The sequence below is a fragment of the Crinia signifera genome, chromosome 1 (genome assembly GCF_055691185.1).
Source record: "Crinia signifera chromosome 1, ASM5569118v1, whole genome shotgun sequence".
Lineage (NCBI taxonomy): Eukaryota > Metazoa > Chordata > Amphibia > Anura > Myobatrachidae > Crinia > Crinia signifera.
In genome coordinates this window covers 303,486,216-303,503,440 of record NC_139217.1, presented here as the reverse complement: position 1 = coordinate 303,503,440, position 17,225 = coordinate 303,486,216, and the positions used below count along the sequence as shown (strand labels likewise).

The 17,225-nt window shown below is 42.1% G+C and overlaps 1 protein-coding gene and 1 pseudogene across 1 annotated transcript in view; one reads left to right on the top strand and one right to left on the bottom strand.

Annotated features, from left to right (window-relative positions):
- The window catches only part of SMC5 (structural maintenance of chromosomes 5), an 87,614-nt gene that overhangs the window by 15,220 nt on the left and 55,169 nt on the right, over nt 1-17,225 (bottom strand). Inside the window, exons 15-18 of the mRNA XM_083186078.1 lie at nt 9,896-10,065; nt 8,026-8,149; nt 7,072-7,194; nt 3,861-3,986 (exon numbers count right to left, since the gene is read on the bottom strand). Of these exons, the coding sequence (XP_083042204.1) occupies nt 3,861-3,986; nt 7,072-7,194; nt 8,026-8,149; nt 9,896-10,065 (543 nt within the window). The remainder of the gene's footprint in view (nt 1-3,860; nt 3,987-7,071; nt 7,195-8,025; nt 8,150-9,895; nt 10,066-17,225) is intronic.
- On the top strand, nt 16,434-16,551 carry LOC146040185 (5S ribosomal RNA; annotated as a pseudogene).

The following is a 17,225-nucleotide window of genomic DNA, read 5'->3' as shown; positions in this document are numbered from 1 at the left end:
ACCCATTTCTAACCCCATCTAACCCATTTCTAACTCTGGCTAAACCAGTGAAGCTGACAACACAATGACATAAAATACACAAATAGGACTATAGGTGCCCATACACGCAACGATTTTGCTGTGTGTTTTGTGCTAAATAGCATCGCATTGCATGCATTTAGGCATACGATGTGCATGTGATGCGATCAAAAGACAGTACAAAAAGTATGTGCAGCACATTCTTTTTTGTACTGTGCGATGAGATGCCGCGGGAGTGCGCATCTCATAGCACCGGGAAAATCGGTGCATGTATGGGCACCTTATATACTACATTTTAACATAAGTTGGGGCAGTATGGATGATGTAATGGTTAGCATTACTGCCTCACAGCGCTGAGGTCATGGGTTTGATTCCCACCATGGCCCTAGCTGTGCAGAGTTTGGATATTCTCCCTGTGCTTTCGTGGGTTTACTCCCGGTACTCTGGTTTCCTCCCACAATCCAAAATGTGATATACTTGTATATGTATTCTTATAGGATATTTCTAAAACACGTAATCAATTATCTTCTATTTTTCTTACTATTTATTCTTCGTTATATTAAATTGTGGTTGGTTTTACAGTTTTTTTATTGCAGAAATAAACCAATATTTGCATTTTGTTATTTATACTATAATGCTTTAGGACACTGGTTATCCTACAGTGCTCTCTATTAATGTAACCACAGCTTTTTCTCTAATGCGAGTATTGATCAATGGTCAAAGGACCTTCAGGTCTGTTTGCAGATTGCCTGCATTCGCACAGGGTCTGATGCTTGCGCTGTGTGCATTTTTACACATGTGCATACGCAGGGTGCGTGCACAGACAGCGGGCGGAGTGTGGGGCGGCTGGCTCCATTAGCATATGGGAACACCCATCGCTTGACGGACGTGCAGGAAGCGCCCACTTCCCCCCGAGCGTACACACCTATGTAAGGTTGCTCAGAGCATATGTAAGGTTGCTGTGTAACATCCATTCGCATACCCTGCGTGGGAATCGCGCTCATGAATGGGTGGCGCCAGCCTTTGAATCAACCAATAACCCCCACAGAGTAGCAGTTCCTTATTCACACAAGATATTTTTCATAATTTGATATGAGGATAAAGGTAAATTGTACTGTATTTGAAGGTATATACCGTTATTTCCAGTGCTCAAAGTGGTAATTTTAAAAGTTGGGGTATAGAAAAATAAAGGATATAGTTATGCGCGCGCCGTAGTTGCACGTGCTCCGGAAAAGGTGTGACCACTGGAAAGGGGCTTGGCTTTAAGTGTAGTGTACCACACCACATAGCCCTTATACACCACAATATCAGGACCCTCGTAGGTAACTAGGGGGTATGTGAGACAGGGAGATAGTGGGGGACTGGAGGGCAGGTGTGGCTGAGATAGAGGGTGACTATGGGGGCAGGTGTGACAAGCAGCCTTCAGATGACTGGGGGCTATAGATAGATATTAGAAAAACTTAAATATAGGTACAGATCACAAAAAAAAGGAAATATATCTATGCACACATACACATATATATCTATGCTCCTCATGCTTTCTCCTCACCGTTCCAAATTAACTCAGAGCAGTGCAGGTGGAGGATAAGATGTGATGCTTAATACAAAGACATGGTAGCTTTGCATCGGTCTCCGAATCAGGCCCATTATTAGAGAAGAAATTTTGTCTTCTGGATTTCCCATCCCCAACTTTCACTGAATGGTATAGATAACAATATCATTCAGTGTTTTAGCGATAGATCGTTCATGCAGCCACACTGGCGGTAACAATATCAGAAGTACTTATATCGCATAGTACTTCGCTTCAGTCTGCAGAAATCGACATGTTAATCCTGTCTGCCGTGCAGGAGCTACTACCGGGGTTTTATCCTTCAACCAACAGTGTAGTCTAATAGTAAACAAACGCAGATTTTGTTTTCCTGCTAAACATCAAATAGCTTGTTCTTCTACATTTAAAACATTATGGGGCATATTCAATTGTTGCCACTGATGGTGATAATAAATTATTTCTGCTGTCACACCCATTCCTTTGGTTTGGTTTAGCTGCTGTGTGCGGCCAAACCCAGTCATGATGAGCACAATAATAACGATCATTTGAACGCCATGCGATCTCCAGGCACTTGAGAGGGGAGACAGGCATGATTATACATTTGAACACACCCCAAAAACCAGTGGTGTAAACAAAAGAAAGTCCATTTTAATGCCTCTTACATTTCTTTTAAAATAAACCAAAATAAAAATATTTTGAAACTATGTGCAATGTCTTATCGGGAATTTCTGCACTTACTATTATGTAAATGTGAATATGGGCGCTAGGACAATAGTGAGTGTGGTTTAAGATACAAAATAGAAGCTGGTACTTCCCTGTTTTGTTCAAATTCTCCAGATAAGGGTTTATTCCACAACGTAATTTCTTGTTTAAATATGAAAAGACAAGAAAAAGACAACAAGGCAATGCCCCTCGTGTAATCCTGTTTGACTTATTTCAATGCAAATTCTAAGCAAATGGACCAAATGATATACTATGATCCAATATTTTGTCGGGGGGCCGCCCCTTCTCAACACACTTACACCGATCAGCAAGTGTGTATGCCAAAAACAAGATCTTTCAAATCCAGGTACCACTGTATAGTAGAATGATATATGACGGGGGTTTAAACCCCTAAACCATATACTCACGTATAGATGGTTTTATCTGCACATCAAACGGTATCTTTCCAATGGCACAAAACAGGGATGGAATGGTGAAAGAATTTTTCCTGGGTCCTTTTGTATAAAAGCAGGTATCCTTTATTGGTACAATACAACAATAAAATTTTAAGGTGGGGTCACTGTACTGTGAGTGGCCGGTCAGGGCTGGACAGATATGAAGTGATGGTAATAAGGTGAACAAGGTTACCGGGGCCCCTTTTCCTAGTTCACACTCTGTCCAGGATCCTTTCCGCTCCTCCAGCAGTATTATCCACCACAAGGTAAAAAGGTGCAAGGGAAATCCAGGTGGATTTCCCTTGCACCTTTTTACCTTGTGGTGGATAATACTGCTGGAGGAGCGGAAAGGATCCTGGACAGAGTGTGAACTAGGAAAAGGGGCCCCGGTAACCTTGTTCACCTTATTACCATCACTTCATATCTGTCCAGCCCTGACCGGCCACTCACAGTACAGTGACCCCACCTTAAAATTTTATTGTTGTATTGTACCAATAAAGGATACCTGCTTTTATACAAAAGGACCCAGGAAAAATTCTTTCACCATTCCATCCCTGTTTTGTGCCATTGGAAAGATACCGTTTGATGTGCAGATAAAACCATCTATACGTGAGTATATGGTTTAGGGGTTTAAACCCCCGTCATATATCATTCTACTATACAGTGGTACCTGGATTTGAAAGATCTTGTTTTTGGCATACACACTTGCTGATCGGTGTAAGTGTGTTGAGAAGGGGCGGCCCCCCGACAAAATATTGGATCATAGTATATCATTTGGTCCATTTGCTTAGAATTTGCATTGAAATAAGTCAAACAGGATTACACGAGGGGCATTGCCTTGTTGTCTTTTTATTGTCTTTTTCTTGTCTTTTCATATTTAAACAAGAAATTACGTTGTGGAATAAACCCTTATCTGGAGAATTTGAACAAAACAGGGAAGTACCAGCTTCTATTTTGTATCTTAAACCACACTCACTATTGTCCTAGCGCCCATATTCACATTCTAAATATATCTTTCTACATATCTGCAATTCTTGGGGAAATTAGGTGATCCCCTATTTTAGAATAGAATACAGGCAGCTGAGAGCGCAGTACCAACTTTCCCACAAAAACCCCACTATTATGTAAATACTTACAGACTGGAAATCTTTTGGGACATCATCACTTTGCCCAAGGTTACACACTTGTCTTGCTTTTCTCAAGAGACCTTTGCACTTGTCCAGCAGAGTACTTTTCACCCCATCCACAGCAGCATATTGTCCCTTTTGGAGTAGAGAAAAGATACGTTGCTGTTATTGTATGGAAGAAGAGAATAGATTTAAAATGGTTCTCAGTTATATCCAATGGTAAAGTAAAAGATGGATATTTTAATTACTAAGCAACTTCAGTGAAATGAATCCATCTGCTAGCAGTATACTTGATATGCTGAATATACAAATATTACTAGTATAATAATAATAATAATATGATCAATAGGTCGACAGGCAATAGTTCAACATATTAAAAAGGTCAACATGGTTTAAGTGGACAAGGACAAATAGGTTGACATGTAAATGGTCAACACGGGAAAAGGCCGATACGAGTTTTTCCGGTGTCTATGTGGTCGTGGTCACTAAATAAGTGTACCGCTGTGCACGGCACAACATTATATTCTCCCTCTAAGCCCACTGGGATGGTGAAGTTTTAACAGGTCAAATAAAATGATTTAAAAAACAAACACGAAAAACCACGTCGACCATTTATTTGTCAACCTTTTGCTGTGCCAACCTGTTGTCAATGTCCACCTACTGTGTACCAACCTAATGATTGCATACAATAATAATAATCCCTCCAAACTTTATGGACTTGATCAGTATAACTATATTTATATTATATAGGTATTAGACATATACAGGTGCCGGATTTTTCCTCTAATGTGCAATATTTACCTTTTTACACTGGTATTCTGTATGCTATTCAGCTGCAGTATTCAAGTTGCAAATGAACAAGTGACTCATTAAGTTTATAGTGTATTTTTAAATAAATAGCAGTGATGGTTTACTCTAGACCAGTGGTAGCCAACCCTAGCACTCGAGAGCTACCAACAGTTCACATTTTCCGGACAACCTAGCTGCTGCACAGCTGCACTCATTAATCACGGACACATTTTAAAAGATCCACAGATGGAGCTAATTAGCTCACTTGTGATTCTGTGAGGAGACCTGCAAAACATGCACTGTTGGTAGCTCTCGAGGACTAGGGTTGGCTACCCCAGCTCTAGACTGTAAGCTCCTTAGAGTTGGGCCCTCTTACCTCCTGTTCTCACAGCCTTCTTCTTGCATTTCAGTTACTCACCTACCATCTATACCCGCATCTCTTCTCACTTGTGTTCATTCATTTCTACCACTGACAACCTGCCCCTGGTAACATGCAGACTGCTCCTCTGCAACCCTACATGTCAGCTGTATTGTGCACTAAGAATTGTGCTGCTGATTGTTACCTGTGCTCTATTTTAATTCTTCAGTTACTGATATGTTTAGTTCTGTGTATTGTATTAATATGTGCTTTATGTACAGGGCAACAAAACCAAATATATATATATATATATATATATATATATATATATATATATATATATATATATATATATATATATATATATATATATAGATATATATATATAGATATATATATATAGATATATATATATATAGATATATATATATATATAGATATATATATATATATAGATATATATATATATATATATATATATAGATATATAGATATAGATATATATATATATATATAGAGAGAGAGAGAGAGAGAGAGAGAGAGAGAGAGAGAGAGAGAGAGAGAGAGAGAGAGAGAGATAATGTTTTTATGAAGGCACTAGAGCCAATAACAGATTAATATATTCACTATATAATACTGTTAAGGGATTTATTGCCTATAGCATTTAATAATCACACTACAGCAATGTTTTTTTTTTTTTTTTGCAAATGTATTTTTCCATTGTTTTTTTGGGGATAATGATTACAAAAGCATAGTGGATCGTTTCTTCTTTATTACATAGTACAGCTGTGTCTAATTATACCTATCCTCAAATGGAGCCAAATAGCCCGTTAGGCATACCATGGACTTTGCGATTTACCATCAAAGCACTAATCCTATGGGGATACGGTCATTTGGTCTACAGCAAGTTAGTAGACAGTCATTAGGTCGACAGTAAAAAGGTTGACATGGGGTTTTCCAGTGTTTTTGGAGCCGACAAGCAGTATTTCATGCGCTACCATCCACTAGGGCGGTGGGAGAATAAAATAGCATGCCAAGCGCAGCGAGGCACAGTGCCCGAAGCATCACGAGCAATGCCAGGGGATGCGGTGCACTGTAAACTGTGTACATGTTGACTGTGTCAACATTCGGGTCAAGAAAACAATGAAAAACCCCACGTCGACTTTTTGACTGTCGACCTAGACACTGTTGACCTAAACTCATGTCGACCTTGTCCGATGTCGACCTAATGACTGTCGACCAAACTATCCCAACCCATCCTATGTACCTAGTAAACTACAAGCAAATGAAGTTTCGAAATGGAGTAAAACATAGCAGAATGGAGGAAAAAGTGCAAAATCTGGGGTAAAAAGGCAAAAGAAAAGCTTATACAGTATGAGTGACCTGTGTCATGCATCATCTGATAAACAATCGGCCAACAGAGGAAAGTATGCAAATATAAGCAGGATCAGTCCCCACAACCAGCACCTCAAGGAAAATGAGTGGTCCATATGCCCCTTATTGGATATTATTATTGAATTTGATACTTACCTCTGCTGACCATTGTTCATCGGTGTGGGGACACCGAATTTTGGATCAAACCCTCTTTAAGCTGCATTACCAATTGCGCTGGACTTTACATATTCTGAATCATATTTATTGAATGTCTTCAGGCCAACCCATTAACCCATCACACTACTCACATAAAAGAAGCACATCCCTGCTTCACCGACAGCAGAGCACCATAGCATCTCCGCCAGCAGCACTCCCATCCTTGCCGCCAGCAGTTTGGAGAAAGTTCAAACTAGGCCCCCAGGGGGGGCAAAATACATGGTAAAACTCCATGCTCTACCACAGCCAGTCCCCATATTTTCTCATCAGCTAGCCTCCCAATTGCCTCACCAGCCAGTCCCCCCTTAGATAGATCAGAGACAGCTGTTGCTTAGAACTTTGCAGTGATCAGAAAGGTGTATGCACCAGTTAAAGGATCTGTGACCACCTGACAGCTGGTGCCCGAAGGCAAATACTTCCATTGCTTCTGGGAGTTCCCCCCGCTGGTACATACATAAACATACATTGGGTCAAAATAATTACCTCTAGCTCTTTAAGTTTGGATGTTGCTTCTTTGAGCTCCGATTCAAGCTTGTTCTTCTTCCATAACACTGTTGTGCTTTGCAAGGTTAATTCCACTCTCTCTTTATTTAGCAATGTGCATTTCTGGAATGTTTCAAAGAAAACCAAAGCGTACTTCAAATGTTATTCACCATTTAATCATTGTTCAGTTTTTGCAAATTAAAACTTCCGTCTCATTTACTTAATTATTTGTTGTTAACGTTTCATGCATTTACCTTGTACATAGCTAGTGTTCATTCTAGCAGCCTGCAGATTTCAAAACCCATGCAGTTCCTCTTTCCTGCCTGGGGTGTCGCTTTCTGCTGTGGTGTTTCTAGCAGTCTGGTCTGTATCTTAATACAGACTAGATTGTACTAGAAGCACCAAGGCATACAGTGACAGCCCAGGCACGAAAAAGGAACTGCACAAGTTTGAACACTATGAAAATGTTTTTTCCAACAGTCAGAAATATCGACTAATTCAGCAGTCAGTATTCAATCTTCAGAATGTCGGAAACATCTTAACAGTCTGCTGCAGATTGTCGAATACGGGTGCGTTTGAGACAATGCGCATTCGACTTTCGATATTTTTGACTTTAGGAAATATTGGTACACATTGAATACCCCCTACATAGCTATAACCACACACACACACACACACACTTCAACTGCAGCAAAGAAGGTGGTTATTTGGTGGTGGTTCAGACCACCAGGACATTGTGCTGGCAGCATTGTAAGTAGGAGAGGGGGTATGGTGGGAAGACACGGCATTGGATGTAACCATATTACTACTATTACTATATTAGTGACTACAAATTTGGCATACTTCTGTAATCACTAAATGAGCAGTAGAAATATGAAAACAATGTGTGAGGCATTAAATACTGAAGGACATTTTTTCAGAACTAAAGCTTTTCAATTAAATCCACACACTTACCTTAATTAACTGTGTAAGCTCCACAACAAGCTTGGCTTTCTGTACATTAATTTCTTTTATTTTAACATTTGTTTGCTCTTCTGCATCATTCACATTGATATTTTCTTGCTCTAGCTGCTTTAAACTGAGGAAGATAAAGTAATTTGTATCTGGATACAGTAGTCACAACACCGCTTATAGGATATGGTACTTGTTTCCTAGCACGGCGCCCCCGATTTTGATCGTAGTTCATCTTATGCAATCACATCGCATGCAATATAGTGGCATGCGATGCGATTCTTCATTGTACAAGCACCCTAATGGGCTCTTACAATGTTAAATGCACCCCCATTGTCAACGCCACTTCCACTATCAACGCCAACCCGAAGCGTGGAGAGGACGCGAGGGGTGGCTGTACGCGTCCTCCGACCTTTTCATACCCCCACTATCCACGTCGGCGTGGAGTCGATTTTAGATAGTGTGGCGAGCGCAGCGAGCCACTGAGCCCGAAGAGTGGCGAGTGCAGCGAGCCCTGCGAGGGGACACGGATTACTTTACATGTATTCCGCGTCCGCTCGCCACGCTTCGGGCTCATATTCCGCGTCCGCTCGCCACGCTTAGGGCTCGGTGGCTTGCTGTGCTCGCCACACTATCTAAAATCAACTCCACGCCGACGTGGATAGTGGGGGTATGAAAAGGTTGGAGGGCGCGTACTGCTGTGCTCGCCACGCTTCGGGTTGGCGTTGATAGTGGGGGTGTCGTTGACAATGGGGGTGCATTTAACATTGTAAGCACCCATCAGGGTGCTTGTACAATTAAAAACCGCATTGCATGCCATTTGCTGCCATGCGATGCTATGCGATATTTCATTGTACAAGCACTCCTGTTAATTGAACGGGAATATTGCATCGCATCGCATACCACTAAATACAGTATGCGATGGGCGCCGTGCTAGGAAACAAGTACCTAGGATGTTTATCTATCTTCATAGAACATAGGAACGTAGTTACGGTTGGACAAACCATCTGGCACTTCTGGCAAATGGCAGCCTACTGGTTCTGTTTGCCTGCCATTCAGAGCATACAGAGAGTGAGGGCGTGCCAGGTGGTCAGGTCCCCTTGATTCGTGGCATGCTGCCATGAGTGATAGCTATGACCCCTTCTCGAGAACATGGACATGCCAGGGCTATAAAGTAGCCCCAGTCCATCCCTAAGAGTAGTTATCCAAGTGTTCAGAATCATGTAAAATGCAAGCATATTTTAAAGGATATTTATATCTAGTTATAGAATTTAGCAGCAAGCCCCTTTTCCTTGATATACAGGAGCGGCAGTAGTCTGAAGTCACGCCTCCCCATTTGTGACATATCCATCTTATTAGTAACCTCATATTACAGGGCTACTGCAGCCATCCTATTAGTGCTCTCAACACAATGTGTGGACAACAAAATTGCCTGTATCTTCTTTTGACAGGTAAAACCATTCCGCTTAGCGCACTCTAGTTAAAAAAAAAAAAATTATATATACTGTATATAAAATTTCAAGAACACTACATGTAAACTATATGTAGGGATATGGCTGTTGACAAGACATATAATTTCATTTGTAATCCAAGGTAGTCCTATCAAACAGGGTTGTGCAATTTAATAATCTCTCCTGACTTTAAAGGACCATACACACTGGGCGACTTTGAGCTGAAAGCCGCTTAAAACTTTCAGCTCAAAGCCGCTTAGTGTGTATGGCCCGGCGATGAGCACTGCTGCGCACTCCCGCTTCATCACCAGGAAAGCAACTCATCGCTAGCCATACAAGCTGGACATAATCGCCCAGTGTGTATAGACTTTACAACATACCATTAATAGGACTCAGCCTTCCAAACCTGAATCTCAACCAACCTGTCATATTTAGTAGCTATTTTTTGTTCTAGTTGTCGCTTTTTGGTTTTTAAATCCAATATCTCTTTCTTTCTTAACTTTAGCTCATTATCTCGTTTGTCCAGAAGCTTCTGTCTGTTGACCAGTACTTCCATGGCAGATACCAGCTGAGCACAAAGGGTTTCAACCTCCTGAAATGGAATCAAAGTGTAGGCTGAACAGGTATCACTCAAAAACCACACAAATGATTCTAAGGAAATGATTTATAAAATAAAAAGGGGATTTTTGGAAGAACTTACCGTTCGAATCCTTTTCTCTGAATCGATCCTGGTGACCCAGCTCAACCATGGGCTGTAGGAGGGTCCTACAGGAGCCAGGCACCTATGCCAAGTCTTTGAGAGAGGCAGGCTCCTCCCATCTGCTTCCCAGCATTCCTCAGTTCAACTTCCAGAGCACACTAGGATACATTACTCAGTACAACGCCTGAACATATTAATATGCACAATCAAGTAATTATAACCATATAACATGACAAAACATGAAACGGCATTACTTACTGAGCGTAAGGGAGGGATCGCTGTGTCACCAGGATGGATTAAGAGAAAGGGATTCGAACAGTAAATTCTTACAAAAATCCCCTTTTCTCTTTCATCCATCCTGGTGACACAGCTCAACCAATGGACATTCAAGAGCCGGTCCTACGCTCAGGCCCGCAGTTCTTATTACTGCTTGCCCAAATGAAGCGTCCTCCGACAAACTCATGGAACATGTAGAATTTGGTGAAAGTGTGAACAGAGGACCAACTGGCAGCCCTGTATACTTGCTCTGCAGTAGCCCCGTGACGCACAGCCCAAGAGTAAGCAACCAACCTGGTGGTATGAGCATTTATTCTGGAGGGCACTGGTCTGCCAACTTTAGTGTATGAATAGGCAATAACCGACCATAACCATCTAGAAATGGTCTGCTTAGAAGCTGGCCACCCTGTCTTATGTACATCATACAGCACCAGTAACAAGTCAGTTTTACGAACAACATCCAATTTCTTCAGTTTGTCCCTGTTCTCAAAACAGCCCTATCTCCATGAAATACCAAAAATGGAGAATTGCAAGACAAGGCCCCCAATTCAGACACACGTCTAGCCAAAGCAATAGCCAATAGAAATGTCAGTTTCCAGGTCAGAAACGTAAGGTCAGCCGACCTTAACGCTTCAAAAGGTGGTTTCTGCAATACTGCCAACACCAGTGACAAATCCCAAGGCGCCACGGGTTATCTATAGGGAGGTTTAAGATGAGTAACCCCCTCATCTTACGGAACGTCTGCACCTCCGGCAACAAAGCCACTTTCTTTTCAAAGAAAATAGACAAAGCATCCAACTGCACCTTTAAGGATTGCAGGCTCAACCCAGTGGAAAATCCATCCTGCATGAATTCTAGAAGTCTAGAAACCTTAAATCTGGAGGTGTGAACTTTCTGTCTCTCACACCACCTAATGTACGTTTTCCAAACTGTATACTAATTAGCAGCTGAAACCGGTTTTCGAGCACTAATCATAGATTGGATAACTGCCTCCGAGAAACCTTTCTTCTTCAAGAAGAGGTTTCAAGAACCAAGCCATCAAATTGAGCCGAGCTAGGTCCTGATCGAGAAAAGGACCTTGCTTGAGAAGGTCTGGACAAAGTGGAAGACGCCACAATGCTGTCGACAATCTCAGTATTATTGGAATACCAAGACCTCCTTGGCCAATCCGGAGCAATCAGAATGATCTTTGCCAAAAGAGGAGAAAAATTCGTAACTGCGCTTGTTGAGGAAAGAAATATCGCAATATACTTAACAATTTATTAATTAATAATAATATTAAAATTACCATAAAACATAAAGTTGATGTATACAAATCAAAATCATGATCATAAAACCAACATGGATAAGGTGCGAGCCTTCATGGATTAACTCCACTTTGAATATAGATGGGTTTTTTGGAGAAGCATCCCACTGATCCTTTTATATATGGAGCTTGTTCCTATTGGACTCCAATGGACTATACTTTTTGCGGGGGGGGGACGGTTAGTGTCACTCACGTATCAGGGATAATATCCACCCATGGCTTTGCAAGAAATGAGTTGCAGCTGATAGATTCTCCTGTAACTTCTCTGCTGACTCCACCTTGAACAAGAGATCGTCCAAGTACGGGCTAATTACAATTCCCTTGAGTCTGAGAGCTGCCGCCATGACCGCCATTATCTTCGTGAACACCCTTGGAGCTGTCCCCAGCCCGAAAGGAAGAGCCTGAAATTGCATATGGAGATCGCCTATCGCGAAATTAAGTAAAGACGAATGTTCTTTGCAAATAGGCACGTGCAAATAGGCGTCTTGAATGTCCACGGATTCTAGAAATTCTCCCGGCAGCAAACTCAAGAGAACCGTCCTCAGAGATTCCATCCTGAAGTGGTCCACCCACAGGTGAAGGTTCAGCGATTTCAGGTTCAAGATAGGCCTGCACTCTGTGGAGTGTCCTGCATAGCCTGTAACAATGCAGGGTCCCCCTGAGAGAGAGGACTAGAGCCAACAGAAGGTTGTGGGGATGAAAATGGCCTAGAAGATCTAACCAATTCATTCCTTTGTCTATTTAAAGCCTGTACTAAGGCAGAGACAGACCTTCAGAGAGCAGCTGCACACGCAGGCTCAGGTTGCTCAGCCCTCTGGGCTTATGCCCCACTGAGCACAGGTTCACATGCAGGGCACAAATCCCCATGATCCATCTGTTCAGCAGTTAATTTTACCCCGCAAAACTTACAGTTAATTAACATGGCAGCCGCTCGCTCCCCAAGCACAGCAGCATTACACCTTTCTGTCATGACAAAGACTCACAGTGCAACAAGTCAGGCGTTTGTACAAAGCAATATACCAGTGTACTTAGCTGTCTGCCACTGTAATGGACCCTCAGTGGTCACCAGGGAAAGTGCTGCCTCAGAAGAAACTGGCACTCTGTCTGCAGATAGAAATCTCCCTCCAGCTCCGCACAGTGTGGTAAGAAAGGGCGCCTGGGTAGAGTGAAGGGTGTCCGTCGCCCATGACCCCCCCCCAGGCAGGGAGCCGGCTAAGGAGTCCCCCAGGGCCCAGAAAACCTCTCTGTGATGAGGTCAAAGCATCTCCCAGCACACAGGGAACGGGACAGGAAGTGCTTATGTCAGTGTGAGGAAACTTCCACAGGAAGCCTCGCACTGCTTTCCTGCACTAACTAGGTGAAATATTAATAAAAAAAACAAACCCCTAGCTACCCTAAAAACATGGCTGCTTCAGCAGCCCCTCAGCATAGGCACCTAAAATGAACTGAGGAATGCTGGGATGCAGAAGGGAGGAGCCTGCCTCTCTGAAAGACTTAGCATAGGTGCCTGGCTCCTGGTGGACCCTCCTACATCCCATGGTTGAGCTGTGTCACCAGGATGGATGAAAGAGAAACAATAGTTAAAGGTGAGTTTGAATCATCCTGTGGTGTGGTGGTCTGGCTCTGGCAAGGTGCAATACCCCAACCAGTACCCCCAATATTGTATTAACAAATACAATTTGTAAGAAATCATATGTGAACATATCAACTGGAAAAGCAGTCATGCTTTTAAATTACACTATTACACACTTTGTCTCATAAAAACAGGAATTGGTCTGAAGACAGTACTATATTTGAGTTCTACCTAATATTAAAATGTGCGTGAGCTAGAAAATGTCTAGAAACATTTTTTTACTGCACAGTGTATGCTAATGCCAATTTCCACAATATTCACACTACTGAAAACTGCTAATTGATAATACACGCAACATGAATATTCACTAGCTATCTTCATAAATAGAAATCACTGCACAGTAATAATATGACTTCATGAAGGAACATCATACTGTTTTATTTCTGACATTAATATACTGTGACCATACAAAAGCTTACTGCATATAATGACCACTCTCCTCCCCCCCAACACTACAAGGGGCTCATACATTCTGTAATATATCTATGGATATGGCTGTGCTCTCATTTAGCACTGGTATAAATTCAAAGGCACCTGCCTAATGCTAGAGCTGGCAAATCACACATAATTATATTATATTGTATAATACACACAGGGACTGTAGCAGAGTTGGCAGCAAAATTATTGTAAATTATACAAAGAGGACACAAAAGAAAAAAATGTATGTGTAGTAGTATATTAATCTGGCTTACATCTTAAAGGCACTTCCAGTATTTATCCCACATTGAAAAGTATATTATGAACAGCACATTTGATATTAGGCTTCAGTGAAACAATATACTGTAAACCGCTCTGATGTAGCAGAAACATCCAGGTCTTGTTTACATAAAATGAAATAGTTCGCTTACAGCAGTATTCTATGTCAGGTCAACAAAGAAAAATACAGTGTATCTGGAAAGTATTCACACGCTTCACTTTTTCATCATTTAGTTATTTTACAGCCTTATTCCAAAATGGAATACATTAATTTTCCCCTCAAAATTCTACACACAATGACTGAAAAAAAAAAACATGAAAAAAGTTTTTGCTAAATTTTTCCCCAAATTTGATAAAAATGAATAAAAAACAGAAAAGAAATCACATGTAAATAAGTATTCACAGCCTCTGGCAAGAAGCTCAAAATGCAGCTGTGGTGCATCTTGTTTCCTCAGATGTTCCTAGTAGTAGTACGTTTATTTATAAGGTGCCACAAAGTGTCCGCAGCGCTGTACATAGCAAACAAAAAACAAATTACAAGGTAACGTACAGGGTGTGTTGAAAAATACAGTATAAATAGGGGTATAGCTGGTAGAACTAAAATCAGCATCAGTTCAGAAGTAGGTGCCAAAATTGTCGAGGAGACTGAGGATGAAATAGAGGAAGGGAAGAACAGGACAGGAGCACAGGTGAGGTAAAGAGGTCGGGTGAGTACGTGAGGCAGGAGGACCCTACTCATAAGAGTTAACATACTAAAAGGAGGTGGGTGGACGAACGAAAAACAATAGGAAAGTAGGAACGGATGGGAAAGGAGGCAGAATAGGAGGATCAAAAGAGGTTAGGAGGAGGGATAGGCTAGTCGAAAAAAGTGGGTTTTGAGGGAGCGCTTGAAGGAGGTAAGGGAATCAGAAAGCCTGATGGGTGGTGGGAGGTTGTTCCAGTGCAGGGGGGCAGCGCGAGAGAAGTCTTGGACACAGGAGTGGGAGGAGGTGATTAGGTGAGAGGTCAGTCGGCAGTCAGCGATGGAGCGAAGAGGACGGGAGGGAGTGTGGATAGAGATCAGTGAAGAGAGGTAAGAAGCGGTGGAGGAGGAGAGACCCTTGTAGGTGGTGGTGAGGAGTTTAAAGAGAACTCAGAAGGGAATGGGGAGCCAGTGAAGAGATAGACAGAGGGGGGAGGCGGAGGTAGAGCGGCGGGAGAGGAAGATGAGCCTAGCAGCAGCGTTAAGAATGGATTGGAGAGGTGCGAGGCGGGTGAGAGGTAGCCCAGAGAGAAGGATGTTGCAGTTAATTGGAGTCCACCTGTAGTAAATTCAGTTCATTGGACATGTTTTGAAAAAGCACACACCTGTGTGTATATAAGGTCCCACACTTGAAAGTGCATGTCAAAACACAAACCAAGCATGAAGTCAAAGGAATTGTCTGAAGACCGCCGAGACAGAATTGTCTCAAGGTACAAATATGGGAAAGGGCACAGAAAAATATCTGCTACTTTGAAGGTCCCAATGAGCACCGTGACCTCCATCATCCTTAAATGGAAGTTCAGAACAACAATGACTCTGCTTAAAGCTGGCCAGCCGTCTAAACGGAGCAATCGGGGAGAAGGGCAGTATTCAGGTGACCGAGAACCCGATGGTCACTGTTAGAGCTACAGCATTCCTGTGGGGAGGGGAGAACCTTCCATAAAGACAACCATCTCTGCAGAAATCTACCAATCAAGCCTGTATGGTAGAGTGGTCAGATGGAAGCCAATCCTAAAAAGCCTATGGCTGCCTGTCTGGTTAGCCAAAATGCACCTGAAAGACTGTTTTGTTTTTATGTTTATTGACTGTAAGACGCCATTAACTGTGTCTAACCACAAGAATTGCTATTTTGTAATACTACAGCGACAAAAATCTGCCAATTTGGCTAAATGTCAGTATTTGTCACTGTTTCCTTTACTCACTAAACAGTACTAAACAAACCCCTGGGTGAACTGGGTGATCAGACAAACCCTATTCTGACACCTGGAACACTAGCCAATTTCCTGGACTGAGGGTACATTCACCTTTTTACTCTCATCTAAATTTTCGTGGTTTCCACTCCAGGGAGGATCGCCTCACCCTGTCTCTCTCATCCCCAATCCTATACATTGTAAGATTGGGGACAGCAGAAGTTGGGCACAGACACAAGATCCCCCCTCTTTCTTACTACCCTATATCTCACCCCCTAGTGACTCTCTCATTGGCCCTCCTGCTAATTATTCACCCTGCAAGGCCTCGATGGTAACAGGGAGGATCCTATTACTGCAGGACCAACAGCAGAAGCACGCTTGAGCTCACTTTCCACCAGCAGGGCTCTCGCACTTCAAACATACGGCCATACCTCACTGAATCGCCTGGTACCATCCGAACCCAGAAGCTAAGCAGTGAAGGGCTGGCCAAGTACCTGTCTGGGGAACTAACAGGGAATAGTCGGTGCCGTAATTCACCACAACAGCAGAAGCCAACAGCTGTGAGAGTGACGCTTCATTCACACCTCCTCACTTCTATCCTGATTTTCTCCTGTCAATCTGTGACTCTAAACCCCTTTTTTCTCGTCTGATATCACAATAGACAATTCTAATTGATTACTGAGGGGTGGTGTGTCCTGCGCCATCTGAATTGCTATTTCAATCCTAGTTGATAAACAGACATCATTTTCTGTTATAACTGCCAGAATAAGAAATAGCTATATGTGTGACTAATTTTCGCTAAGTTTATCTAATTAAATACCTGACCTAGTCAGCACTACTTTGATTTATTGCTTGGAGGAGGAAGAATTAATTCAATAAACTGAATTTCCTCAGTAAATGTACAACCCCTCTTATGCTAAATCTGTTTTTTAAGTGTTTCGATAATTAAAAGTTATGTTTTAACTAATAGACACCATATCAAACATATATTATTACTTACAAGCGTGCCCCAAAAAACCTTGTCGGGTTCCCTTCAAGTCACCTCTGACTTTCCTTTTCAGTTCAACATTTGAACTCCATTTGGGAGCACCACCAACCGTTAGCCCTTGCCGTTTAATTTTACTACCGAGCAACGGCACACATGTTGGTTTACATTTCAAATTAACATTAAAACCTTACCTGTGCCAATCCAACTCAACCCCAAAAGCA